The sequence below is a fragment of the Typopeltis vanoorti genome, chromosome 25 (genome assembly GCF_054136105.1).
Source record: "Typopeltis vanoorti isolate ZY-2024b chromosome 25, IOZ_Tvanoo_1.0, whole genome shotgun sequence".
NCBI classification, from domain to species: Eukaryota; Metazoa; Arthropoda; class Arachnida; order Uropygi; family Thelyphonidae; genus Typopeltis; species Typopeltis vanoorti.
The window spans coordinates 5,052,749-5,080,618 of NC_143573.1; the positions used below are offsets into that span (position 1 = coordinate 5,052,749).

Below are 27,870 nucleotides of genomic sequence, written 5' to 3' on the forward strand. Positions count from 1 at the left end.
CATCTGCAAAGCTCAGATGTGTCTATATATGGGTCTTTGATAAGAATTCCAGATTTAACTTGCATTAATTTAAAAATATAGTCAATCACTGCAATGAAGAGATATAGGGCCAGAGTATCTCCCTGTCAGACTCCTGTGGTGATGGGAAAACTGTCTGTTTGAGTCTATAACCAAATTAAATAATTGGTGTACAAATTTTACATGAAAATCAGAAAGAAAAGAATCAAACCTGCTAAAATAGACTGGAAAATAGAAAAATTACTGCCTGTTATACAGTTTTTAGTAAAGATAACGAGTAAATTTATGTGGAAGAGAGATGATTAGCTCCAACAAGAAATTGGCATTATACAACAATGTGTACAATGAGAATCAGATAGAAATAAGTTAGTTTATGAGTTTTGAGGAAAAGGCATGAACAAATGGCATCACTAGCAGAACCATGTTTTAAATTGGAAAGGGGGGAGGGGAACATTTTCTAGAGTGTAAGCCAAGCAATGGCAGCCCATGAAGTTTTAAGTGAGGGGGGGGTGGCTATATAAAATAATTAAAAAAAAATTATTTTGTATAGGCGGCATCCCCCACTTAAAACTTCACGGGCCGCCACTGAAGCCAAGCTAATCTAAGATGATTTGGTCATGTAAATAAAATATTTGTGAAAGAGGCATTTATCTTTGATTTTATTTGAAGCAGAAAGTGGAAAAATTATCCATAAGAAACCCAAGACAAAGGCATACTGTTCTAATTATGATTATTTTAGAAAATTCAAAAAAAAAGTACTAATAATCAGGCTAAACAAAGACTAATTTGAAGAAATTTGTTAATAATAAAAGCAGTTATGAAATATTAAATGTCTTAAACTAGCTTATTACCTTAATTACTTTTTGTCATATATGCTAGAAAATGGTTATTAGTATGTAGTAGAAGATGTTTGCAGAAAAGTAACATCCGTCATTATGGGCGAAATTGTGTAAAAGTATATTGAGATTTGTGTAAATAAAGGATTTACTGCAGTCTATATAAGATCCCAAAACCCATAGCGACTTTGCTTTTTCATATTTTTTGGATTATCAATGTTTACTGACATGTATATGTATAGCAAATAACATACTTTCTGTGTGCTGTATAACTATAGAACTGCTATTATATTTTTTAAATTTAATGGTTTGCAGTGTTTGGAGTTGATCCAGATATGACTCGTGAGGGAGGAAGCATTCCTGTTACGCTGACGCTTCAGGAAGCAACAGGTAAAAATGTAATGCTACTTCCTGTTGGTAGTGCAGATGATGGTGCCCATTCTCAGAATGAGAAGCTGGACATATATAATTATATTCAAGGGGTAAGTAGTTTTCTTCATGAGTATCTTTTTACTAATGTTTACTTTGCATTAGTTTTTTTTTGTGTAATTATCACCACATATTAAGCATTTTATGCTTATATACAGTGGACTCTCTATAGCAAATCCGTGAGAACAAAAAAAAAGTTTCTGATAGTTAATTTTGTAAAATATTTCTTTACCAGATTTGTTTTTCAGTATAAATATCCAAGGGTGGCATCTAGCAAATGACACTCACTGGGGATAACTGACTGTACAGCCCTCACGTGACAAAAAAAAAAAAATTCAGAATGCTTATTACATGACACCTCCAAGGACTCATTGCAGGAGAGCACTCTACTCTGCTGCAGATATCTCACCTCCCCTATTACTCAATTCTCCAACTACATGCAACACTACTACTACCACCAACAACAGTATTTTTTGTTTGTAAATTTCTTGTGTTCTCATGGTTGATATGTCTGTATGTAGGATGAAAACCCGAGTTTCCAGGAGAAAAAAACTCCACTAACTTGCATTGAATTGAAAAAGCCCATAAAGATTCCTCTCATGACAAGAACTGAAAGCAAGTTTTTCCAACTGAAGGGTGCAATGTTCCACCAATTGCTCTGCGGTGGTGCTTAAATTATTTGGAACTTGATTTCAGCCTCCTCTCCAGAGAAGTTTAATTGGCTCTATGTATGCAACCTTTGCTGGAGGGTTGCATTATAAGATTTCACAGCACAGCATTTGTGAATGAAATATATTTTTAAGATATTCTAGAGCCTGAATATAAATTATTTACAATATAGAGCAAGTAAATTATATAAATAATATTTATGTAATATAGGTATAAATAAATAATGATATTTATTTTTGTTAAAAATCCACTAATACCTCTCCTTCCCCAAAGGGAGTAGGCAAGGCATTTAACCCTGACTTTTGAATATTGGGAAGGGCAGCCAATTTCCACCTTTAACACGTTCATTGCCAAGCTGAAAATTGGAATTTCACGTGGTGGCCAAATTATCACGCGATATCGCGTGATATGTAATTCGTTCAAGTGAGTTATATATTTTACAAATAAAAAACATTTAAATATAATAATTATAACTTTAATTATCAGTCTTTTATAATCACATAGAATTTTTAAAAATAACATACAAATAGAAAAAAATAATTATCAAAAATCAACATTTATAGGGAACTTACTAAAAAAAAAAACAAAAACAAAACTCAAAATAAATAAAAACCAAACTTCAAGCACACTAAATCAACGAATAACTAATCAAAATCGTCGCGTTGTCGCCTTGTCCAAACGCCGCCACTGTGCGCACTGGCTAACATAAACAATAGACAATGGCTGGCGGCCATCCCCACTCCACGAAAGTCGATTCCTTCCATAGTGGCCAATATAAATATTACATGCCGTTTCGCTGTGGCCGCTATACTATTCCGCTTAGAAACTTGATAGCAATGACCATGCGATAACGCGTGATCGGCCGCTTGGCGAGAACTCGCATCACGCGATCTCATGTGCTTGGCAATGAATGTGTTAACCAATCACAGATAGCTGGCTCAAGACTACCTGTGATTTTATAGGCATCTGGGAAGGAGAGTACAGCAAATAACAGCTGCCATCCATGTGTTAAGGCTTAAGTGCAGGGAAGACATCATGTTGGAAGTTTAATGGAGTATTGACAGCACTAGGAAAGGATTAAAAACTAATTTTAATGCTTCCAATATTTTGTCTGTTACTTAGACATCTTCAGGGAGTACAAATAACACTTGTAACACACACAAAGACAACACAAAACAAGTGGATGACTCTAAAATCCTATCTAGATGGTGCACCCTCTATGGGCATTTTGTAGATGACCTAGGATGTGAACTTGGGAAGTTTTATGCATCTGTATTTGTTTAAATTAGGTTGATTTCTTAGTGCTGCTGCAGATTCCAAAAACAGTTTTTCCTTTTTAAATTTACTATGGTGGATTTCTTCCAGAAGATCCTGTGAGTTATATCCAATACATGGTCTGCAAGGACAGATTGACCATAGTCATGATTGCAGATGTAAGATTTGTGTTCATCTAAATGGATAGTGGCTGATCTACTTGTCTGTCTGAAGTAAGCCAACTTGCGAGAACAGGATACTTTATATACTCCAGGCACTGAGAGAGGAGGGGACTGATCTTTGGTAGAACACATAAGGGTAGCAAGTTTCCAGTGGGGCTTAAAAGATGTAGGTAGAGCTTGTACTTTTTTTTTTAAAGACCTTACTTTTCCACGGACATAGGGGATGGTGATGACATTTCTGAAATCCTTCTGAAGCGATGGCCGAGGAATGAAGAATGAACTGATTTTTTTAATTCTGTAATCACTGTAGCCATTGGATAGGAAGTTTTGTGTATATGGTCAAGTTCAGTTTGAAAGAAGTTCCACTGGAACAAAGATCATAGTCTCTATCTGTTGGTTTTAATGATGCCATATTATTGAAAGGGGTGGTGATGGTAAAGTTTGTAAATGTACTGTTTGACCACATGAGAGAACCTTCAGCACTTCTGCACATGGCAGAAGGTGAATCAATTCCGATAATAGGGTAATCAACCCGTTTGATGGGATGAGTTTGTTTATTATTACATGTTGGAAAATTAGCTTTTCTTAAAAACTAGAACATTCTAGTTTTTAAAGTGGTAAATATTTTACTTGTATAACATTTGAAAAATTTTACATATAGTATTAACAAAATTAAATAAAGTATAAAATAAAAAATATTGTAAGCGAAATTTATTTTTAAGAAAGTTTTGTATAAAAAAATAATACAGAGAGACAGAAATTTTTTGAAATGCATTTAGGCATTCTAAAATTACAGCTGAGAGAACTCAGACACTTGAATGTCCTAAACTGATTATTTATTTATGACTTGTGACTCTTTAACAAAACCATGCATAAATTTTTTTTTAAAAAAAATGCCTTTATCAAATCCTTTTAATGTTCCTAGTCATCTGAATCAGTGTCCGAATCACTGTCATTTTCATTTACATTAATCAGCAAAGGTTTGTATAATTCTTCGATAATTCTGTTTGGCCCAATACATATTTTCCAATGAGGCAACACGAGAGCAATATTTCCTCAGTTTTGAACTGTAATACTTTTAATCACCTGTTCTGAAAACTTAAAAAGGTTCCACATATCAATATCCCTTGTTACATTTTGATGACAAATAAAATTCTTCACTTCTGCCCAAACATAATCAGAGCTAGGAATCCATGATCTTTGAGAGAATCGTGTCAAATTTAAATAGTTTAGTTTTGGGCTGAGGTTCTTTTGTCCAAGTTGAGAAATGTTATTTGCAGAGAGCCAGTTGGATGGAGTGATATGGAGCATTATCAATTATAACAACCATATTTTAGGAAGGTTTGGAATCAGCTTTCCCTCTGCCAATGTTTCAAAGATCATAGAATTTATTTGCCCATGGTAATTTCCACTTGTTGAATTGGCTTTGTAAAGTATATTTGAATTTGGTTTAAAAAAAAATTTTTCTCCACCTGTACACCAAATTATTATGTGTTGTGAGGCATTTCAGGTTTGAAACTCCACATTCTTCTTTAGATTGCCAACCTTTTCCAAAAGTTAAATTAATGTCAATCCAAGCTTCATCTAGATACACAATTGACCTTTTCTCATCCCCTAAATGTATTGCTCTCAAATACTGTGTTCAAGATAAAACTGTGTCACTTTGCTCCATGATAAGCTTCCTTTTATTCTGTGACTTATTGAAACAAAATCAGATTTTACAAAGTATTTTCCTTAAAGTTTTGCTTTTCCAAAGAAAATTAATTTTTTCTTTCAGCACAGGGATGAATTTAGGAATAGTCAGCACTTTTATCTTGACCATGTAAAATTCTTTAATAGTTCTTATAATGTCTACATCAAAATCGTTCAAAGCTACATTTTTGATGGTTTTCTTTCTCTTTTTTAGGAGATTTAAATTTTGGCTTATCTCCACCTTTTGATTCCCTACGAATTCTTTTAACAGTCGACTCTGATACATCTACAATTTTGCTTGCATGTTTTGTGGCCTGAGAAAATGGAACAAGGAGACTGCCTTCTAACGATTCTTTTTTTGCAGAATATCAGTACAGTATGCAATATTCTTTTGCAAGTGCTACTGAAAGGTTTAATACCAGAACTTGGTTTTTCTGGATCCATCATACAAATAAATATGAAGAAAATGCAAAAAAGCAACAACAAAAATCAAGCTAGTAAAGTGACAGACAAGAAAGCACGTGATTTTGTGTATTGGTGACACATTCGTACATCCTTTAATCCTTTCTTCCCTTCGACATGAATTGAGTCTTCTTGGCAGAGAGTACAGGCAGATGCATTATATCTGCCTGTGCATGATACAGATCAATCTGGCCTTGTACACCATGTATTGGATACAACTCATAGAATCTTCCGGAAGAAAATCACCATGTTCCACCATAGTAAATTTAAAGAGGAAAGACTGTTTTTGGAATCTTCAGCAGCACTCAGAAATCAACCTAATTTAAACAGATAGTAGATGAAACTTCCCAAAATTTGGCAAATAATTATCAGAGGTCCCAGTACACCATCCTAGTCCACCTACAAATGCCCATAGAGGGCACACCACCTGTATAGGACTTTAGAATCACTCACATGTTTCATTAAGTATTGCGTTGTCTTTGTGTGTTACAAATGTTATTTGTACTCCCTGAAGATGTGTCAGTGAGAGATGAACTATTTGAAGCATTAAAATTAGTTTTTAATCCTTTTCTACTGCTGTCAATACTGCACCATGATGAACTGTTGCCACCTTGTGGTTTCTAACCGCTATATTGTCTGAAATAGTGTCAATTCTCTGGTCAGTTTTCATGAGTTGTGGGTTAAAATCTGAGTTTCCAGGAGAAAAAAATCCTCCTTGCCTTTGCTAAATATCAACTAACTCAGAACAGGTTGAAGAAAGGCTTAGAAAAAGTGTATCTAGTTGGTGACTTGAATCAAATTTAATGGTTTTCAGGCAGTCTACTGCTATGGATATACATGCCATTTTCACACAGTTACATAGGCTTGTGTTTCTGGTTTTAAAACTTCAAAATTATAGTAAAGAATTTGGTGGATACTGTCCACTACTTATTCATAACAAAAATGTATTCTGATCTGTTGGATTCAGCATCAATGGGAGTATACATTAGGCAGAGTTTCCCTTTTCACATCATTTGCCATGCAGTACCACTCTCAGATGCTATTCTTAGAATTTTTCTGAGCAAATTAATTTTAAAAATGTGTGATTTGCATTGACCAAAAAGAAAGTTGGGCATGGATTATATTATTTGCTGTTTATCATCATCAAATTCCTGATGTGTACCCTCAAGAGGCGTACAGGATATGATAGTATATACTACATGAAAAATTTACATCATTACTAACTTTCTATCTACAATTTTCCTTCAAATCAATCTGTTACCTGTAAAGATTCCAACATTATCAGATCTTATATTTCTGTCTTCTAAGGCACTTTTTACCATATCAATCCACCTATATCTTGGTCTTCCTCTGGGTCTTTTTCCTGTGAATTTATGAAGGCATTTTTTTTTTCCCTTAGAAGAAAGGGCCTAAAATCAAGAAATATATTTTTGTATTTATCCTAGGGCCTACAGGGTAGATAACTTAAGAGGTACCACCATCTTAAAAGAAAATTGTTTATTTGAAAATGCAAGCAAGAAAATCAAAAGGGGCACCATAAAATCAAAAATTGAATAATCTGTTAATAAGCTGTTATTCATTTAAAACCCTACAAAATTATAAGAATTCTGTGAATTGACCAAATAAAAATATAATTAATTCCAGGAAAAATGCAAAAAAAAAATTTTTTTTCTTTCATCTGAGGATGATCACAATCAAATTCCTGATATGTACCCTTGGGGGAGAAAGAGGTTATTACATTAAAAGGTTATTTCATTACTATATTTCCTATTGACAGTTTTTCTTCAAATTAATATAACTGTTATGACTCCAATATTGTCAGATCTTATTTTTCACACACACACACATCAAGAAGGGAATGCACATGCCTAGTAACTGCATGCACAAATTTTTGCTTTCAAATATTTGTAATTTACAGTCAATTTTTGAATGTACTATAAAAATGAATATGATAAATCATACTTGTCACTTATGTTATTTAATAGTTTCTCCAATGCCTCCATTTCAATATTACTCTAACCCATTTTAACTAAATACAGTTAGTTAGTTACTTCTAGCCTGTGCTTTGTGGGTGAACAAACATGTCTCTGAACAAGTTGCAGAGGCATGTTTATTTAGAGAGAGTACTATCTAGACAAGTACAGTCATGAATTTTTGTAGCTATGTGAATTTAAGCAAATTGATTGCTTGCAACTTTACAGGTTATAGTTAGATGGAAAAAAAAGGGACAATATTAATATGAGAAGTATTAATGTTGCACTTTAAAATTCATTTAAATTTGAGCAACTGTAAATGTGACACAACTTGTTTATAAACAGCTTGTAGTGCAGTATTTGAAGCATTTAAGTTACTTTTATAGAATTATTTAGCATATAATGTACAAGATCTTTTTAACAAAAGATGTTACGAATTTTAAGCATAGCAATTAAAAGTTTGTGGCTGGTGACTCACTATTGTGATTACACGCTGCCACACACATTTCAGTCAGAGTCTGGAAACTTGCACCCAAAATATTTTTCATGCACCTGGGCTGGCCAGAATTAAAGGATGTTGGTCTAGAATGTATTATTCAGTTATTATGCTAAGTTGTGGGAGAGTGATAATGAACACAGCTGAATAGAATACCTGCAGGTTGACTTGAACAGGCTAAATACAAGAAAATGGCATTGAATGACAGGTCACTGTTGTGTGGTTAAGATTATGTATTTCACACTGACATTGCTAGCAGAGTATTATATTAATAGGAATTTGCTGCAGGTAGTCAATAATGCTAGAGACTTTAACTCTGCCCACTGCAACCCTAAACTTTAGGAACTGCATTGCTAATATGGTAATTGATGTCATTGTATCAGATAATTGCACATAACTAACTTATGTTATTCTCCCATGTTACAAGGCTCTAATGAGACCATAACTGGTCTATTTTGCTCAGATAGGGTCATTTTGGTTCAGGGGGAAAAAATTATCTAGAGCAAAATTTATAGTAGCAGGTATCCAAGGTGTGATATTATCTATATTATCTGCTAGAATGCATTATCTGGCCCATGGAATTGTGCATATAAGCAAAATTTAGTTTGTGATCGGGCAAGATAAAACTTGGGAGAGTGAAGGGTCATATTGAAAAGCTGACTATAGGTGTTGTTAGGGACAGTATGTGAGATTCAGGTTCATCTGTTGAGCACATGGAATGGGTTACCATTAGGTATATCATATGTCTTTATTGAATGAGTTTGGGAGGAGAGAGAATATAGGTTATGTTCATAGATAAAGGTCACTACAGTATCAAGATGATGATATTGTAGTTGTGAACTTTGTTCAGCGTTTATTAGTGCACAGCTTAATATTCATTGTAGTGAACTGTTTTTAACCATCACTTAAGATGGCATTAATATACTAGATTCTGAATGTGCCAAAAATAATTTGGCTAATTGGCCACTGATGCTTTGGCCCAGTGAGAGTCCAAAGGTGTGAATGTGGATATTATTATTGAATCTGAAAAAGTATCATATAGTGCTGCCACATCTAGGGAAGTTAAGTTGTCATTTCAGGATAAAGATGAATTAATGTGACTGAAAAGATCATTGGTATTTTTTTATCATGAATTTCAATGTTATTAAAGGTTTTAATAATTTTACTACATATTTTTATAGAAGTGATATAGTAATATCTTTATATGAAATTATGGAGCATATAGGGTAAGCTTCATGAATTTTAACCTGTCTGAAAATATGTGGGAAATGTGAAGTCTGAGATTTAGGTTTTTTTTATTATTATTATTGATTTATATATTTTATCTTAGTTTTTTTACTGCAGCAACTATAGGGGAATTAGTCTGCTAAATGGAGGGCACAAAATATATGCAGGAATATTAAGAGAAACTAAACAGTATTCTTGAGGATAAACTACTAGAAGAACAGAATGAATTTCAAAAAGGCAGATCTTGCATAGACTCAATTTTCACTCTAAAAATATTAATTGAAAACCGGAGAGAATTTTAAAAAGAAACACACATGACCTTCATTGAGAAGTTATTTAGAATATTAACCAATCGAAAAATACCATACCAGTTCTTATGGAATTAAAATAGTAGTCAAAGTAGGACAAATATCAGAATGGAAAGACATGTCAAGAGGAGTAGGGCAAGGATGTGCTCTATCACCTCTGCTTTTTAATATATATATTATATGTATTATATATTATATTATATATATATAGTATATGTATATTATATGTATTAGCTACATCAGAAGATGATTTACCGTGATCAGTAAAATCATTAAATATATTTCAGAACAATCTAATATAAAAATATCAAAAGTAAAGACAAAAATAATGGCTTTCAAGGGAGAAAATCCAATAAGAAGTAAAATGATGAACAATAAAATATATCTATCTTTAAAAAATACTTTGAAATACTTGGGATGTCACTTATCATATGAAGATGAAAAAGATAGACATTAAAATATCAAATTTTGTTAAAGTAAATGGCATAATAAATAATATATTTATTATGCCATCCTTGGTAAAAAAAAAAAAAAAAAAACTACCAGAATCAGACCACATAATGTTCTGTATAAACCAACTTTATTATATAAGTAAATATAAACAAAAATAGTTAGAACATCTAAATGGAATGGACAATAGCAAACTGCCAGAAATACTATATGGATATAAAATAAATGGAAAAAGAATTGGAAGACCAAGAAAGCATTGGCATGAGACTGGAACAGGCCACTTGGCACTAAAATCCATGGAGGAAGATGATGATCTTGGTTTTTTTTAATTCAATCTATATGTTATCTGTCCATTTTATAAGGTTGGGAATTGGATTGTTAGATTTTTTTATAGTGTTCTCAAGACTCCTTCCTTTAGTTTACAATAATCAATTTTATTTATTTATTATTATTTTTTTTATGACCATCCAGATTTCTTTTTAACAATATTAGGACTTTCTTGGAATGGGTGGAAGGTTAGGCTGCATTTTTATTTTACTATTGATGATATTAATTTCAATGAAAATGACTGCTTAATGAATAGTATAGCCTCCCTTGTTCGAGTTCCTGGCTCCCTGGAGATCTATTAATAATAATAATGATTGGTTCTAGTTTAGCTTGGGTTTCAGTAATAATGTCTTTGCATGGGACATATCTTTAGCAGGACATTGAAGTTCAGTTTTTTGTTTAACATGTTTGCTGCCAACTACGAGTATACTCGTAATTGGTATATGAGCTCCACAAGCCAGCTACGAGTATACTTGTATGATGCTTACTGCCGGCAACGAGATTACCCCTACTGACCTTGAAGAAGTGAAATTGCTTTGCGTACAGGAACAAACTATGCCAAAGTAGCATGGCAGTGAACATGTTAATACAGCAATTTCATTTAGAGGTGGGAATATACTTTGATAAGTTGATAGCTGACTTTTCAAACTTGGATTGCATTGTAGTCTGAACAGAGAATATGTATACAGCATTTTAATGGGGATTGGTCAAAGCATTCCATTTTTTAATGTGACATGCTTCAGTTGATTACTGTTATTAATTTGGTATTGGATGTAATCAAACAAAATGTCCAGGCATTCTGGTCTAAAATTTTAGTCTGTTTTTTTTTGTTTAATGAATGTATGTATATATCTATTTCTTTTGAATGAAATCTCTCTTAAAACCTTTCTGATATGTGCTCCAGAAGCATGTTAATAATTTTGTTTACCTGGAATTGATTTATTACCATGTACGATAGCAGATTATGGATAACATTGGAAAACTAAGTAGTTTTTAAAAATTGTATATAAGATTTTTGTGTGAGGTATTTTAAAATTGCTTTGGTACATTGTTTGGTAAATTTTCAATCGATTAGTACATGCTGGAAAATTATGAAGAATAGAAATAGAAGATAATGGAAATCCAGTGAGAAAAGAATAGTTGAATCACAAAAAAAATTTTTTTTATTCATGAAACTCATTTTGTTACTAATCAGTATAATAACAAGCTTGTGTTGAAACATGGAAACACAGTGTGGCTGAGTTACACTATTTTCTTTAACACCTTCCACCATAAAATCAAATTCAATTTAGAACTTGAAAATGAAGGAAAATTTCCTTTCCTAGACATTCTAATTTCGAAAAAAGCAGAAGGAGGCAACTCTCTTAATGTATACCATAAGCCCATTCGTACAGGTCGTTATCTGTTTCTCTTCGTTGCATCATATATCACAAAAATTAGGTATTGTACATACACTGAAAAAGAGGGCGATCTCTATTATAAGAGATGAAGGAACACTAAAAGAAGAATTACATTCTCTTCAACTATTGGTCAGCTAACATTCACTGCAGAGCCTTGGTTTCCATCCCTTATATTGGCAAACTTTCTCTAAAAATTGCCAATCTCCTGAAATCTCATGACATAAGAGTGGCCTTCAAACCCATTGCGACTGTATGAACTCTGTTACATTCACATAAGGACTACCAGCCCTTTCAATAAGCATCCGGGAGTTTATAATTCCCTATCTAAGTAAGGCCACAAGGACATTCCGGGTCCTTGTGGCCTAGCATAGGGAAAACATCTAGAAGTTTAGAAATAGGCAAAAGGAGCATATTGGAAACGTCTGTAATAAAGTTATTGTTTAAAAAAAAAAAAGACAAAGCCACTAGCTTGTGTGGCAAAACTAGTAGGTTTAATTAAATAACTATTACAACTTATAAACCCAGTGTTAGTTATTTTTGTTACATTCGTTTTTTTGGTTGAAAAAAAATCAACATACCCATTAAGAAGTTATAATTATTTATGTTTGAATAACTATTAAGTTTTTTGTTTAAATTTGAATTATAAAAAATTATGAGCATGTGAAACAATTTTTTAAAATTATTAAATACAATTTTTTCCTTAGAGGCTCCCATCTTGGGAGTACGCAGTTAGCGGCCACGGGATCCTGAGCTCTGCCTGACATTGCTTCCACTTACTTGTGTCAGGTTCCTTCTATATTCTTTCCTGTATGGCTTCACTTGGCTGACTGTTGCTTACTTTGACCCAGAGGGTATTAGAGTACTCGAGGGCCGAGGGTCTCTCTCCTTTTCCCAACTTCTACTCTAGCTGGTAGAGGGCAGCAGCTCTACTAGTACTTGCTGGTGTACTGTGGTGGAGAAGGTAACAGGAAACCACTCTACTAATATCCCTAGAAAATTTTAGTAGCAATGGATAGAACTTATAAGGGGCAGCTACCAGAGAAGGCAACTGGAAACCACTCTACTAATATTCCTAGAAAATTTTAGTAGCAATGGATAGACATTATAAGGGGCACCTACCAGCCCTGCAAACCAAGGTGGCATCTCTTGGCACAGAGAGGAAAAGAAGGTGCACATTGGAATGGATACAATATCGGGAAATAAGGACACTTCAAAGGGCTGATGTTCCTCCCGATTAAATCTCTAAAAGTGACTTAAAACAAGCTATAAACAAACTGAAAATGAAAGATCATCAGAGAATCAAAATTGCAACATGAAATGTGAGAACAATGAACAGATGTGGAAAATTAGAAAATCTCAAACAAGAAATGGACAAAGGAAAAATTGATATCCTAGGGCTCTGTGAAGTCAGAATGGAAAGGAATAGGTGATTTTTATAGTGACAAAGTAAGAGTAATTTACTCAGGTGGAGATAAAAAGGAAAAGGGAGTTGCACTTGATTTTAATAAATGAACAGCAAAGAGCATCGTTAGCATAAAATGTCTGAATGACAGGATTATGGTGGTAAAATTGAAGGCTGAACCGGTGGACATAACAGTAATGCAGGTATATATATATGCCAACAAGTGACCATTCAGATGAGGAAATAGAGAAAATGTGCGAACAATTACAAGAACTAATTAAGGAAGAAAAAAGAAAAGACTATATGATTATAATGGGAGACTGGAATGGAGTTGTGGGAAAAGAAGAGGATGGGAGTGTATTAGGAAGATACAGACTAGGTAATAGAAATGACAAAGGGGAAAGGTTAGTGGAATTCTGTAAAGAAAATAAGCTAATATTTACAAATACTTGGTTTAAAAAATCCAAGAGAAGACTATACACATGGAAAAAAAACCAGAAGATACAGAAAGGTATCAAATTGATTACATTAAAGCAAAGATACAAGAATAGTGTAAAAAATGCATGCACATATCCTGGAGCTGATATTTACTCTGACCACAACCTACTATTCATAGAAATAACTGTGAAACACTAAAGAAGGTAAAAGAAACTATGAGAAGGAAAAAATGGAACTTAGAGAAATTAAAAAATACCAAGGGATTTGGAAATAGATTGGAGAAAGAATTAGAGGAAACAAGTTTTGTCAAAACTGAAGATCCAGAAAAGAAATGGGAACAAGTTAAAGAGAAAATAAAGAAGATTGCAGAAGAAGAAATTGGATATATAAGATGTAAAAGAATAAAAAAAAAAAAAACCTTTGGATAACCAATGAGATGATTTCTCTAATGGAAGAAAGAAGAAAATGGAAAAATGAAGACATCCCTGAAGGGAAAATACAATATAGAACCATGAATGACAGATTGAGAAGGGAGGCAGAAAGAAGTAGAGAAGATTGGCTTAAAAAACAATGTGACGAAATGGCAACTTGTGAGAGAGTGGGAAGGTATCATCTTTTGTACGAAAAACCAAAAAGCATGAATCACGAGAATGGAATTCGAGCTAGAGGCATAGAAAATAAGAATGGGAAAATCCTTACTGAAGATGATAAAATCATAATAAGATGGAAAGAATACATTGAAGATCTATATGACAAGGAAAATAGACAAAATGAGTTGCCATTAGAAGATATAAAGAAGGTAAATGAAGATGATCTAGGCCCATAGATTTTGAAGACAGTAGTAGAAATCGCCATGAAAGAACTAAAATGTGGAAAGGCAGAAGGAATAGATGAAATACCTGCAGAATTCCTGAAACAACTTCAGAAGAAAGGAACTGAAGAAATAACCAAAATAATAAATTTAATTTATAACAAAGGATAATTACCAAAAGATTTTATGATCTTAATATTTATACCTATACCAAAGAAAAGTAATGCAGTGAATTGCAAGGATTTTTTAGAACAATGAGTCATTTCCCATACATCAAAAATACTTAAGAGAATCCTAACATGGAGAATTGCATCTAAGGTGGAAGAATTTCTTGGAGAAGATCAGTTTGGTTTCAGGAAGGGTAGGATAACAAGAGATGCGATTAGACTGTTAAGAATAACCTTGTTATTCTTAACAGTCCAATTTTTGATAAAGCTTTTGACTTTGTAAAATGGGATAAGATGTTGGAAGTGATGGAAAAGATTGGTATAGATTGTCAAGGCAGAAGGCTAATTATTTCACTATATATGGGACAAACTGCCATGGTGAGAGACATATATGGTACAACAGAATCATATATCATTGGATGAGAAGTAAGACAAGGCTGTTCTCTGTCACCAGTTTTGTTTAACATGTATTCTGAAGCAATGTTAAAAGAAGCACTGGAGAATTAAGAAGAAGGAATAAAGATTGGAGGTAGACAGATATTTGCAATACAGTACACAGGTGACAAGGCATTATTATCAAATACTGAAACAGGACATCTGTTGAACAGATTACTGGAATCCTGTATCAATTATGGAATGAAAATTAACATAAGAAAAACCAAGGTAATGAAAATAGCAAGGAAAGAGGCTAATATGGATATCAGAATAAATGGGGGAAAATTGAATCAAGTAAAGACATTTAAATATCTAGGAAGTGTGATTAGCAGTGATGGAAGATGTAAAAGAACATAAAAGCAAGAATAGCAATGGGAAGAAATGCCTTTAATAGAAAATGGAATTTATTCAGAAGTAAAATGGACAGAAACCTAAAGAAAAGATTAATGAAATGTTGTGTGGAATGTTGCCCTCTAATCAGCTGAAACTTGGACATTGAAGAAAGAAGAAATTAAGATTTTGGAAAGCTTTGAGATGTGGATTTGGAGAAGGATGGAAAAAATCAAATGGACAGATAAAATGACTAATGAAGAGGTCTTAAAAGATAGAAGAAAGAACTCTGTTAAAGAGGATAAAAAGAAGAAAGGGAAACTGGATCGGACATATTCTGAGAGGAAATTGAATCATCAGAGATGCCATCGAAGGAAAAACAGATGGGGAAAGACCCAGAGGAAGAGTAAGGAAAACAATGCTAGATGACATGCTGAATGGAGACAGGTACACAGCCTTGAAAGAGAAGGCTCAGAACAGAAGAGAGTGGAAGAAAAGTTTTTGCTACTAAGAGAAAAACCTGCTCAATTGCAGAATACTTAAGAAGAAATACAATTTTAATTATATGAATCCAGTATTACTATCAGAGACCTCCAGGCCTGGAAGCCAAGGAAGGCTGTAGATCACCCACACCTTCTCTTAAAGTCATTCACATTAGATGCACCCACCACTTCACCAGTATCTGTAGCCCATCCTTGTAATTTACATTCCACAGTCTCAATATCATCTTTGCCACCCTTCTCCATTTCCTTCAAACCCAGGAGACCAAATCTTTATACAGTAGTCCAGGTGAAGTTGTATCAAGGCCTTATAAACAGTCCAAATTACTTTCTATGTGCCAATGTTAATTTCGACATCACAATTATCTTTTAAATTGTATTTGCAGTTTTACCTTTGAACTTCAGTTTTCTATCCATCATAATTCCCAAGATCACTAGCTTCATCAGTTTCTTGTAAACATAATCCTACCAATATATATATATATATATATATATATATATATATATATGCGCTATTGGTAATGTTATCACACCAAAATGCATAACTTTGCACTTACTCACACTAAATTGATAGCCATTATCATTTGCCCACTGCTACAGGTTATTTAAATTATTCTGTAAGTGCTGGGTATCCGCATCCCTGCCTTTTACATCACCAGCAAATAATTGAACATATCTTGTCAGGTCATTCTCAGTATCATGAATGTATTGATTGAACAACAGTGGGCCAAGGATTGATTCTTGTGGAAACACCACTGTTCACTTTAAATCTTTTAGCTTCACAGCCACCCTACACCACTTTCTGATACCTATCCATCAGTAGAAACAAGTCAATAGTTTATATGTCGGCCTAATGGTTAGCGTGTCTGTCTCCAGCCAAAAGGCTGCAGGTTCGAATCCTGCCGTGGGCATGGATGTTTGTGGTTTCTGTGGAAATACTGTAGTAGTGGCGGTAGATGGCGTTGGTGTAGTTGCAGTTGGATTGAGTGGTGGAGAGAGTTGTAGAGTAGGTGCCCTCCCTCAATGAGTCTTTGGACTCCCTATAGGTGTCATATAATAATATTATAATAATAATATAATATAATTATATCCCAGTCCTATATTAAACCATGCAACAGCCTTTCATGTGGTATCCTATCAAATTCCTCAGCAAAGTAACAGTATCAGTGTATCCACTCCCTTTATCCAATTCAGCCATAACATAACATGCCCTCCCTTTAGTAAACTCATGCTGTTCTTTGCAGAGTATTAGCTTGTCTGTCAACCTGTATCTGTAAGCTCTTATTAACCTCTCTCAAGTCACCAACACTCCAGAAATACTGATAGGTTGGTAGTTGGACATGTTTTTGCATACCCTTGACAATGGAATTATCATACATTCTTTCCATTCCTGTGGTACCTTTCCTATAGATGTACAGTAGAAACAAATATGAAATTTAAATTTTCAGTAATAAAAAAAAAAAAACTTAATGAGATGAATGAAATTTAACAGAGAGTTCCAACTGCATGGTTCAAACTATCTGAATTTAAATTTTTAATGCAAGCAGTTTGTACCTTGTGACTGGAATGCTATTATTCTGTCAACCAAATGTTGCCCTAATGGAGGTCAGTTGATATATGCAAAAAGATGTATTTTACTTAAAACTTCTTTTAGATTTTTAGCTATTGAAAAATTAATTATAGAATAGACATGCTTTTATGTAACTATACAGTGACAAAAGCACACAAAAAAAATAATAATAAATAAAAATAAAATAAATAATTTTTGAAAAGTGCTTTATATCCATTGAGACCTTTCACCTATCCTTGGATATAACACCACACTTTTGGGAACTACTGACCTGTTGGATTTATATTTTTGTGCTTATTTAGTTTTGTATACATATTTCTTATTATATTCACGGTTATCATTTAATGCTCTTATAACCAAATAGCATTCCTGAATAAGCTGTTCATAAAGTAAAAAAATGGATCTAATAAGAATAATTGTCGACTTTCCAGACATTCTTTTATCATGGCTAGTCAGTCAGAAGATTGAAAATGATAAATCCCTATGTCTATATTTTAAAATAGTAATTCTAAACAATTTATGAGTGACAGGTCATTTATGTATTTATTTATATGAATGTAGCATAATGTATTCTTGTGTGTAATAACAAGAATAAATTGTTATTACAAGGAACACATATTTAATGCCTGTGTCAAGTTATTAATAACCATTAACCCTCTTGTAGAAACTTCTTTATTAAATTGCTCATGTTAATATGAGCTCCATGCACTACACTTCAGAACTGAACTAGTTTTTCAACACATCTTGCAGACTAAGGTCCTTGCTGCTTACATGTATGAGGTATCAAAACTGCCATGAAGTTCTTGCATTTGCAACTGCCTGCTGGGATCCAGGATTGATTTTTATACCAGTTTAAATGACATTTTGAGGTAGTGTATCATGAAAAGTTATATAATTGCAAACGGTTTTTTATGATCATGGTGATGGTTTTATAAGAGTTTAATGAAGGCAAGAAAACTTTCTTTTTTTATATAAAAAAGGAAATTGTTCTATATGTAAATTGTACTTGTGAACCTGGTGCCATTTTTCAGGTTATGGATGTACAAATTTATGAAAATAAACTGCTTCTAAATAGAAGTGTTTGGTTTTATTGACTGATATGTTGACGTATCATCCATACATTGTGATATTTTTTTGGTTCTGACACACGCACACCAGTGGTGTTAATTCTTGGAAATATCCTCTAAATCTTTCAAATCCTGAAATGTTACTAGTGCCTTAGAAAAATTCTGGCCAAAGTCAAACCATCTACATTGTTCTTAGAATGAATTTAACAGAAATTCACTATGATTAACCTTCTCTCATATTGTTGGACTGTATGGTGAGAGTTGACTGTATTTTTGAAAATAATCTGTTTCTAGTAGTATTAATATTTTGGTGCCCCAGTCATTCACTGGAATTTAAGTTGTATATTATTTCTACAGCTAGAATGAGTAGTGCTTAAGTTATTCGCTCATGAAAGTTTTATATTTAAAATTAAAATTGATATTAATTCCATGCTGATTGGATGAAATTTAATATTCATTGTCTCTATTAAAACTTGTCAAATTGTTTTTATTTTAATCATAGCATTTGTAGCAACAAAATTATATTGTGCATTGATTATGTAAACTTAAGTGCTCTGAACTAGTTCCATAATTTTTGATTTTGTTCAACTTTTGGCATGGGCATTTGTGAAGAGTTAAAATTGGAGCAGAAAGTCTGGTCTTGACTGTATGTGATAATTGTCAGAGTCAAGATTATGCCAACCTTATGAAGTTGGAAGAAAGTGGCAAAGGTAATGATAACTTTATATGTAAGTACTGCTTAGAAATGTAGTCAACTATTATCATTATTGAAAATTTATAGGATATTTGTGATAGTGAGAATTGACTCCAAAGTCCAACCCCGTGTCCACATTGTGGAGAATGGAAGCAGCATAAAGTAGAGGATTGCTTTGTAAGATGAAGCATGGTGGGGACTTTATGTGCCTCAGGCTGATATGGTAAATGTTGATAGCTTACAGAGAACTGTGAAAAATGGCTGACTAAAGGGGTTTCTGGTGAAGATGTTAGGACTGCAATGACATCTGTTTCATCATTGGCAGAAGAATTCATATATCAGTGCCAATGTGAAATAACTAGCAGCTGGAAGAATCTGAATACAGATCAATGGCTGGCACTTTGAGCCAAGTTAGCTGGCTATTGCAGACATGGAAGAGACTGGAGGCTCGCTATGTTACTCCTATAGTCGACCATGGAGAAATGGAAATATCTTACAAGTTATACTTTAAAAGTTGTGACCCCTGCAATGTCCCAAGCTGTCAATAATTACAGGGAAGAAGACACTGGAACTATGAGTAAAACGAGCACTGCAAATGCACTCCATGATGATGGCAACTTAAATCCAAAAGGAAGGTCAGCATCTGATATTTCTTATTTGAGAACAAGAAATAGTCTTGAAAGGAACTTGGAATGTGAGAACATTATATAAACTAGAGAATTTTGACAACCTTATATAGGTAATAAAAAGACTTAATGTTGATGTTATGGGAATTACTGAAACCGGATGCTGTAACTCAGGAAAACTAGATAAAGATAGCTTTACATTTCTGTATTCTGACAGAGAGAAGCATGAATATGGAGTCGGTTTCATGATTAAGAACGGTATCTTTAAATCTGTAATGGGGCTATGGCCCATAAATGAAAGAATGATACTTATTAAATTAGCTGCAAAGTCTTTTAACATCATTATTATTCAGATTTATGCTCCTACGATGACTCACTATGATGAAGAAATAGAAGATATTTTATAATAACTTACAAAAATCTGTAGATGTTAAATGAGATACTCACAGTGATGGGTGACTTGAATGCAAAGGTTAGAGAAGGGGAAGAAAATTTGGATTGGGCAAAAGAAATAAGAGGTGAGAGATTGATAGAATTCTGCATTCAAAACAACCTACGCATAATGAATACTTTCAAAATCCAAAGCACAGACGATATACTTGGATAAACCCTGATAACTCTATAAGAAATCAAATAGATTTTATAGTGATAAATAATAGATACAAAAATAATATAACCAACATCAACCTTGTTGTGTCTACTTTAAAGATTAAACTAGAAAACATTTCTAAAAACAATCATACTTAAAGATTTGACTTGACAACATAATGGTGTTTAACTCAGAAATTAGGAAAAAATTAGATCACATAGCAACATGGAGAAGATTGAAAAAAGATGGTCAAAATTTAGAAGTGCAATATATGAGACAGCAAATGAGATTATTCCAAAAATTAAATACAATAAGAAAAAACTCTGGATAACAGAATCAATATTAGAAGTTATGAATGAAAGATGAAAAAAGAAAAATACACAATAGTATAAAATACTCAGTAAGATGATAAAAATAAATCCAGGAAGGCTTAAAGACAAGTGGCTAAATGAAAAATGGAAAGAAATAGAGTAATTGGACAACAAACACAATAGTAAAGAAATCCAAACTCTGACAAGTAAAAAGAAAAATTTCAACTATAAAGATCAAAATGGAAAAATATTACTAGAAACACAATATATCATAAAAAGATGGAAAGAATATGGAAAAGAACTGTTTGACTCTGGTCACACAGACACCAAATATACAAAATATGCATGGTGAAGAAATAGAATATTCTATGGAGGTAAAACACCAGGTCCTGAATAGATCTCTATCGAATTGTTAAAGAAATTAAATGAAAACACAACAATCTAAAGATTATTTTAAATAATATGATACAGGATACATCCCTGATGATTAAGAAAATCCATCTTTGTCACTATTCCCAAAATTTCAAGAACTTTTGAATGTTCAGAATATAGATTAATAAATTTAACAAGCCATGTTGCTAAATTACTGTTGAGAAATAAGACAAGTTTTCAAAAAAGACAGGTCCAAGACGAGGAATTTTCAATTTGAAAACATTATGCAAAAGAAGCCTCGATAACCAGAAAGGCATACATCTTTGTTTTATTGATTACACAAACCAAAGCATTTGATTCAATAGATCACAAGAAATTAATACATATTCTGCAGAATAATGGGTTAAAAGGAAAAGATCTAGGTATAATTACAAACATACACTGGAATCAAATGACCTCAATAAGATACAAAAATGCATATTCTGAGAGCTTTAAAATCCAAAAAGGAGTAAGACAAGGATGTGTCTTATCACCCTTACTGTATAATATATATAGTGAACAAGTTTTTAAAGATACTGCAGAATTGAAGGGTTTGAAAGTTGGGGGTAGGAACTTCAGGTGTGCAGATGACATGGTCCATATTGCTGAATCTAAAGATGATCTTCAAAACTTTGTCACAGAAATTTACAGCACAAGCTGAGACATGGGATTAATTACCAACCTGAAGAAAACAAAGTGCATGATTATATCAAAAGAACAATAAACTAAATATAACTATTAACCAAGAGAAAATTGAACAGGTTCAATCTTTTATATATTTGGGACAAATGTTTACAGATGGAAATTCCCTTAAAGAAATGAAGAATAGAGACAGCAAGAAAAGCCTCTATTGATATGAAAACTGTTCAATTAACACAGGTACAAGAAAAACATTAATAAAGTGCTATATCTGGTCAAACCTTCTCTACATCAGTGAAACTTGGACTCTAAATAAGGAAGCAGAAAAAAATTAGAAACTTTCAAAATGTGGACCATCAGAAGAATGTTGAAAATATCATGGACAGAGAAAAAGAAAGAAAAAAAAAAAAAACATTAATGAAAATCATTAAAGAACAAAAACTTAAATATTTTGGACATCTAACCAGATAAGAAGGCATTCAGAAATTAATATTAGAAGGGAAACTGGGTGGAAAAAGAGGGAGAGGTAGACCCAGGAGAATGTCATTTGAAGACATTAAGGACTGGACTGGCTTAAATTACTATAAATGTTCCAGAGCAGCAGAAGATTTTCATTACCTAATGAAAGACTGCTACTCATTATTGGAGATAGTGGCATGAAAAACGTTAGTTTGGCTGCTAGTTGGCAGGGTTTCCAGATCATCTGATACTTAGCCTACCCACAGTAGTATAGGCTTACAATCTTTCATTTGTGAGATTGATACACAAAAGTTAGCCATATTAGTGTTATAAAGCAATGGAAAAATAAATTCGAAATTGTATTCAAAATATCCTTGATACAGATCACATGCTGAGCAGGGCACAGGATGGTTTTGCTAAGGAATGATCAGTTAACATAAACCTACTCTTATTTTTTTATGAAGGCATCACAAGGGCAGTAGACTAAGGCTACGGTGTGATTAATATGGTTTTTCAGCAAAGGCTTCGTTTGTTTTAAACATGAGAGCCACCTAGTTAAAAATGTGCTGCATTGGAAACTGATTGACAGCTAATAGAAATGTTTCGAGTGTTGTCTTTGAAGAGCATGCAGGTTAGGATTGTAGTACTCCAAGGGTGAGCATTATATTATGTTGTTTAATACATTCATAAATGATTCGAAGTTTGGATATTAAGAGTGACTTGGCTGACAATGTGAAACAGAATAGTCAATTCTCATATTTGTAGATTTAGGGACTCAAAAACACACGTGTTGAACAGATTATTTTATTAATTACAAATAAAATAAAACTTGACGTTTCGACCTCTATAACGAGGTCATCATCGGGAGAATACAACTGTACACAGAACCAAGCTACGTGCTCATGCTTTCTATATCAGTAAACTAAATCTACGTAGTTAATAAATCTTTTTTCTAGCCTGACCTCTAGTGATAGAAAGGAAAAACAAAAATAAATAAAGAAATAAAATTATAAATAAAAAAATAAAAAAAAAATTATATATATATTATAAATAGATAAATGCAACTACAATAAACTGTTAGAGTCCTCGTGTATTAATATTCTGGATAGTTACAAAATGATTTCTTTCAGTTGCTATTGAATGTTCTAAACACCTCACCAGGTTGTCTTCTTGTAGTGGGAATTTTTCTAATGCTAGTTTAGGATGTTATACAGGTCGTAGATGGGTCCTCCACATTCTTGAAATGGTGAGGCCATCATTTTTGTTGAGATTTGGGTTGTGTTTGAGCATTTCACAAGACTCTTTAAATTTTCTCTCAAACCAGGTTTTGGTGTGGTGTTTCGCATTTCACCATTGAAATGGTAAAAAATAACTCTCTTCCTTTCCTAGACACACTTGTCACACGTCTTCCTTCTGGCTGTCTCTCCTTCTCAGTTTACCGCAAACCTACACACACAGGCCAATACATACACAAAAATTCTTACCACCACCCAACACAAAAATTAGGTGTCATAAGCACCCTTAAACACAGAGCCTTAACTATTTGTTCGAATGAACAGGCTCTAAACCAAGAATACAAAATCATCAACCAAACATTTATAAAAAATGGATACAATAAAAAAACTATTCACAAGATCCTCCATAAAGATACGAGTAAGAACAAAAAAGATTTCAAGAATGCCATTGCCATTCCTCATGTTAGAGGCATTTCAGAAAAAATAGACAGAACACTTCGCAAATACAACGTTAAAACCACCTTTAAACCCCCAAATAAGCTAAGACACCTACTCAGTTCCTCTAAAGATCCTCTTCCACACCTAGCACACCCAGGGATATACAAAATACTGCACATGTAACATACCATACATAGGGGAAACAGGGCGAACTATCCCAATCAGACAAGACGAACACAAACGACACATTAAATACCTCCACTTCGGTAAAACAGGCCTTTCTGACCATGCACTCCAAACATACCATAGAATTGACTGGAAAAATACCAAGTCCCTACACCGCACCAAAACCTGGTTTGAGAGAAAATTTAAAGAGTCTTGTGAAATGCTCAAACACAACCCAAATCTCAACAAAAATGATGGCCTCACCATTTCAAGAATGTGGAGGACCCATCTACAACCTGTATAACATCCTAAACTAGCATTAGAAAAATTCCCACTACAAGAAGACAACCTGGTGACCTGGTGAAGTGTTTAGAACATTCAATAGCAACTGAAAGAAATCATTTTGTAACTATCCAGAATATTAATACATGAGGACTCTAACAGTTTATTGTAGTTGCATTTATCTATTTATAATATATATATAATTTTTTTTTTTTTTTATATATAATTTTATTTCTTTCTTTCTTTATTTTTGTTTTTCCTTTCTATCACTAGAGGTCAGGCTAGAAAAAAGATTTATTAACTACGTAGATTTAGTTTACTGATATAGAAAGCATGAGCATGTAGCTTGGTTCTGTGTACAGTTGTATTCTTCCGATGATGACCTCGATATAGAGGTCGAAACGTCAAGTTTTATTTTATTTGTAATTAATAAAATAATCTGTTCAACACGTGTGTTTTTGAGTCCCTAAATCTACAAATATGAGCTGATCACTGTGTAACCCTAAAGAAAGAATAGTCAATTATTTGAATGACCTAAGATGGAAATTTAAAAGATTGGAAGAATAGTTTAAAATGTAAAATTCAAGCATGTGCGATTTGGTAAGAACTTAATATTTTAGGATACAGGTTTCAGAAAGTCAAGATTTGTGTATTTTTGCTGAAAGAAAACAAACTCCTGTTGAGGTTTAATGGAGTATTAACAGCAATAAGAAAAGATTAAAAACTAATTTTAATGCTTTCAATATTTCATATGTCACTGAGACGTCTTCAGAGAGTACATATAACACTTGTAACATACAACACAATATTCAATGAAATGTGGCTATGACTCTCAAGTCCTGTTTGGTGGTGCTGTCTAGGATGTAAATTATGACCTCTGACAATTAGTATCCCATTTTTTTTTTTTTTTTTTTTTTTTTTTTTTTTTTTGCACCTGAAACTACATACTACTACTGCAAATTCCTAAAACAGTCTTTTTTTTTTTAAAATTTACTGTGATGTAGCATAGTGGTTTTCTCCAGAAGATCATGTGAGTGGTATCCAATACATGATTTGCAAAACCAGATCGACCATAGTTGTAATTGCAGATGTAAATTTTGTATTTGTCCAAATGGATGGGGGGGGGCTAATTTATCTGTCTATCTGAAGTAAGCCAATTTGCAGAAACAGGATACTTTACTCAGTGCACTGAAAGAAGAGGGAGCTGATCTTTGGTACAATGGAGAAGGGTAGCAAGTTTCTGGTGGGGACTTAAAAGCTGTGTAGAGGTTGTACTCTTTTTAAAGATATATTTTTTCTGTACCCCAGGCATAGTGGATGGTGACAGAATTTCTGAAGGGATGGCTGAAGATTGCAGGGAGGATTGATTATTTTTTTAATTCTGTAAGTACTATAACCATTGAATAAGAAAGTGTTGTCTATATGGTTGAGTTCTGTTGAAAGAGATGTTCCACTGGAACAAAGATCATAGGTGCTGTGCTGTTGGTTAGTTTTCTTCTTTCTCAGCCTTGGTCAGTCCACTGCAGGATGAAGGCCTCTCCCTTTTTTTGACCACTTCTATCTATGGCAGTCTTCTTCCACTTCTTGTCAAAGTTTCTAAGGTCATCATCTCATCTAGTCTTTGGCTTTCCTCTGTTTCTTCTTCCAGTTTGTAATCCAATGTCCATCCTCTCTTCTCATTACATGGCCTGCCACTTCCATTTTCTGGTCTTAATGAGTTAGAATGTCATTTATCTTGGTTTGCTTTCTAATCCAAGAGTTTCTTATTTTATCTTTTAAAGAGATCCCTGGGATGTTTCTTTCAAATTTTTTTGAGCAATCTTCAATGTGTTTCAATTGGTTAGTTTTAATGATGCCATGTTGGGAGGGGTGGTGGGAAAGTTTGTGATTGTATCTGACTGTATGAGTACGTACGTTTTCTGTATACAGTAAAGGAGAGGTTACCATTCAGAAGATGTGGCACTAAGGTGTCTAGGAAGTTAAATATTGTTATGTTCCTTTTTCATTGTAACTGGATTCTTGGATGTAGACTATTGAGGTGACAGAGGAAGGAGTCTAATGTGTCTGGGCCATGAGACCAAATAGAGAACACATCATCTACATATATTTATTAGCCAAAGAGAGGTTGAGGGGTTTGAGTCTATGGCTCGTTTTTCAGTTTTCCATGTAATAATTGGAAAGTAGGAGTGAGAGAACCCATAGCAGTTATGTTTGTACATTTTGTTCCTTCAAGAAAAATAACCGGAATTGATGGCAAGTGAAGAGATCTAAAATTTTAGAAGGAAAAATGTTTAAGAGTGTTATTATTTATATGGGTCAAAAGACTGATCATGGAAGACCTACTCTATTTATTAACACAATACCTATGATACATTTCCTTAAACCTATTCACTGTTGGGGTGCTCACAACCACTTTTAGCAATCTATTCCACTCATTCACCACTCTCCAAGCAAAGAACTTAGTCTGCACACCCTTACTACTCACACTCTTAGACAACTCTCAAGTGTGATCCCTTGTTTTCCCCATGTATTGAAAAATTTCTTTTGGGTCAGTCTTATAGTATCCCTTTAGTAACTTAAAAGTTGCTGACCTGGTTGGCCAAGTGGTTAGTGTACCTGCTCTCCAGCCAAAAGGCTGCAGGTTCAAATCCTGCCATGGGCATGGATGTTTGTCTTTCACCTTCATACATTCATTCATACAACTATATATATACACTTGCGAGATGAAAAGGGTAACCATGGGAGAAGTAGACCCAACGCTCCTGTAATGGGAGAGGCCTTTACCCAGGAGTGGAGAAGATACAGACTAAAAACAAACACACAAAAAAAAAAAAAAAAAAAAAATCTTGTTTCATGGAAGATCTTGAAAGTAGAATTTTATCTCAAGTAGACCCCAAACCCACAATATGGTGGAGATATGTGGATGACATCTTCATTGTGTGGAACCACAAAAAAGATGACTTATTTGAATTCCTAAATAAGATCAACTCCTTTCACCATTCAATCAAATTCACTCGGACCTTGAAAAAGTAAAACAACTACCATTTATGAATATCCTAATTAAGAAGCAAGCTAATGGTTGTTTCAACCTCTCAGTTTATAGAAAACCCCGTTTTGACCTTCATATTAAGGTCATCATCTGGAGTATACACACGACAAGCTATATTACATTTAAAACAGCATGCCAAAGAGACAATGATATGATTAACAGCTATTCTACTGGCCTGACCTCTAGTGGGGAAAAAACCTACATCAAAGCTATATTCTATTTATAATATCAAAGAACAAATTCAGATAGTTTTATTACAGCAAAAGTGGTGTCCTTATTTAACATGAAAGTTATATTAGTTGAGATCCTGGATTGCTTAGTCCTATTATGGGTAGAAATATTTTTTTATTGTTAAGATTAAGGTGGTTGAAAATTTCACAGGTCTCCTTAAATTTACTTTCATATCATGTTTTGGTGTGATGTAAACAACAGCTGTCTTTCCAGTCTATTCTATATAGAACATTCAGGGCATGATCAAAAAGGTCAGATTTACCATAGTTATTAAATTTAATATGCTGTTTATGTTCCT

At 33.4% G+C, this 27,870-nt stretch overlaps 1 protein-coding gene across 1 annotated transcript in view; it reads left to right on the forward strand.

Annotated features, from left to right (window-relative positions):
• Positions 1-18,453, forward strand: part of Cndp2 (Cytosolic non-specific dipeptidase 2) — a 327,834-nt gene extending 309,381 nt beyond the window's left edge. Inside the window, exons 15-16 of the mRNA XM_090414788.1 lie at positions 1,170-1,336; positions 18,127-18,453. Of these exons, the coding sequence (XP_090270914.1) occupies positions 1,170-1,336; positions 18,127-18,174 (215 nt within the window). The 3' untranslated portion in view covers positions 18,175-18,453. The remainder of the gene's footprint in view (positions 1-1,169; positions 1,337-18,126) is intronic.
• The last annotated feature ends 9,417 nt before the right edge of the window (positions 18,454-27,870 follow it).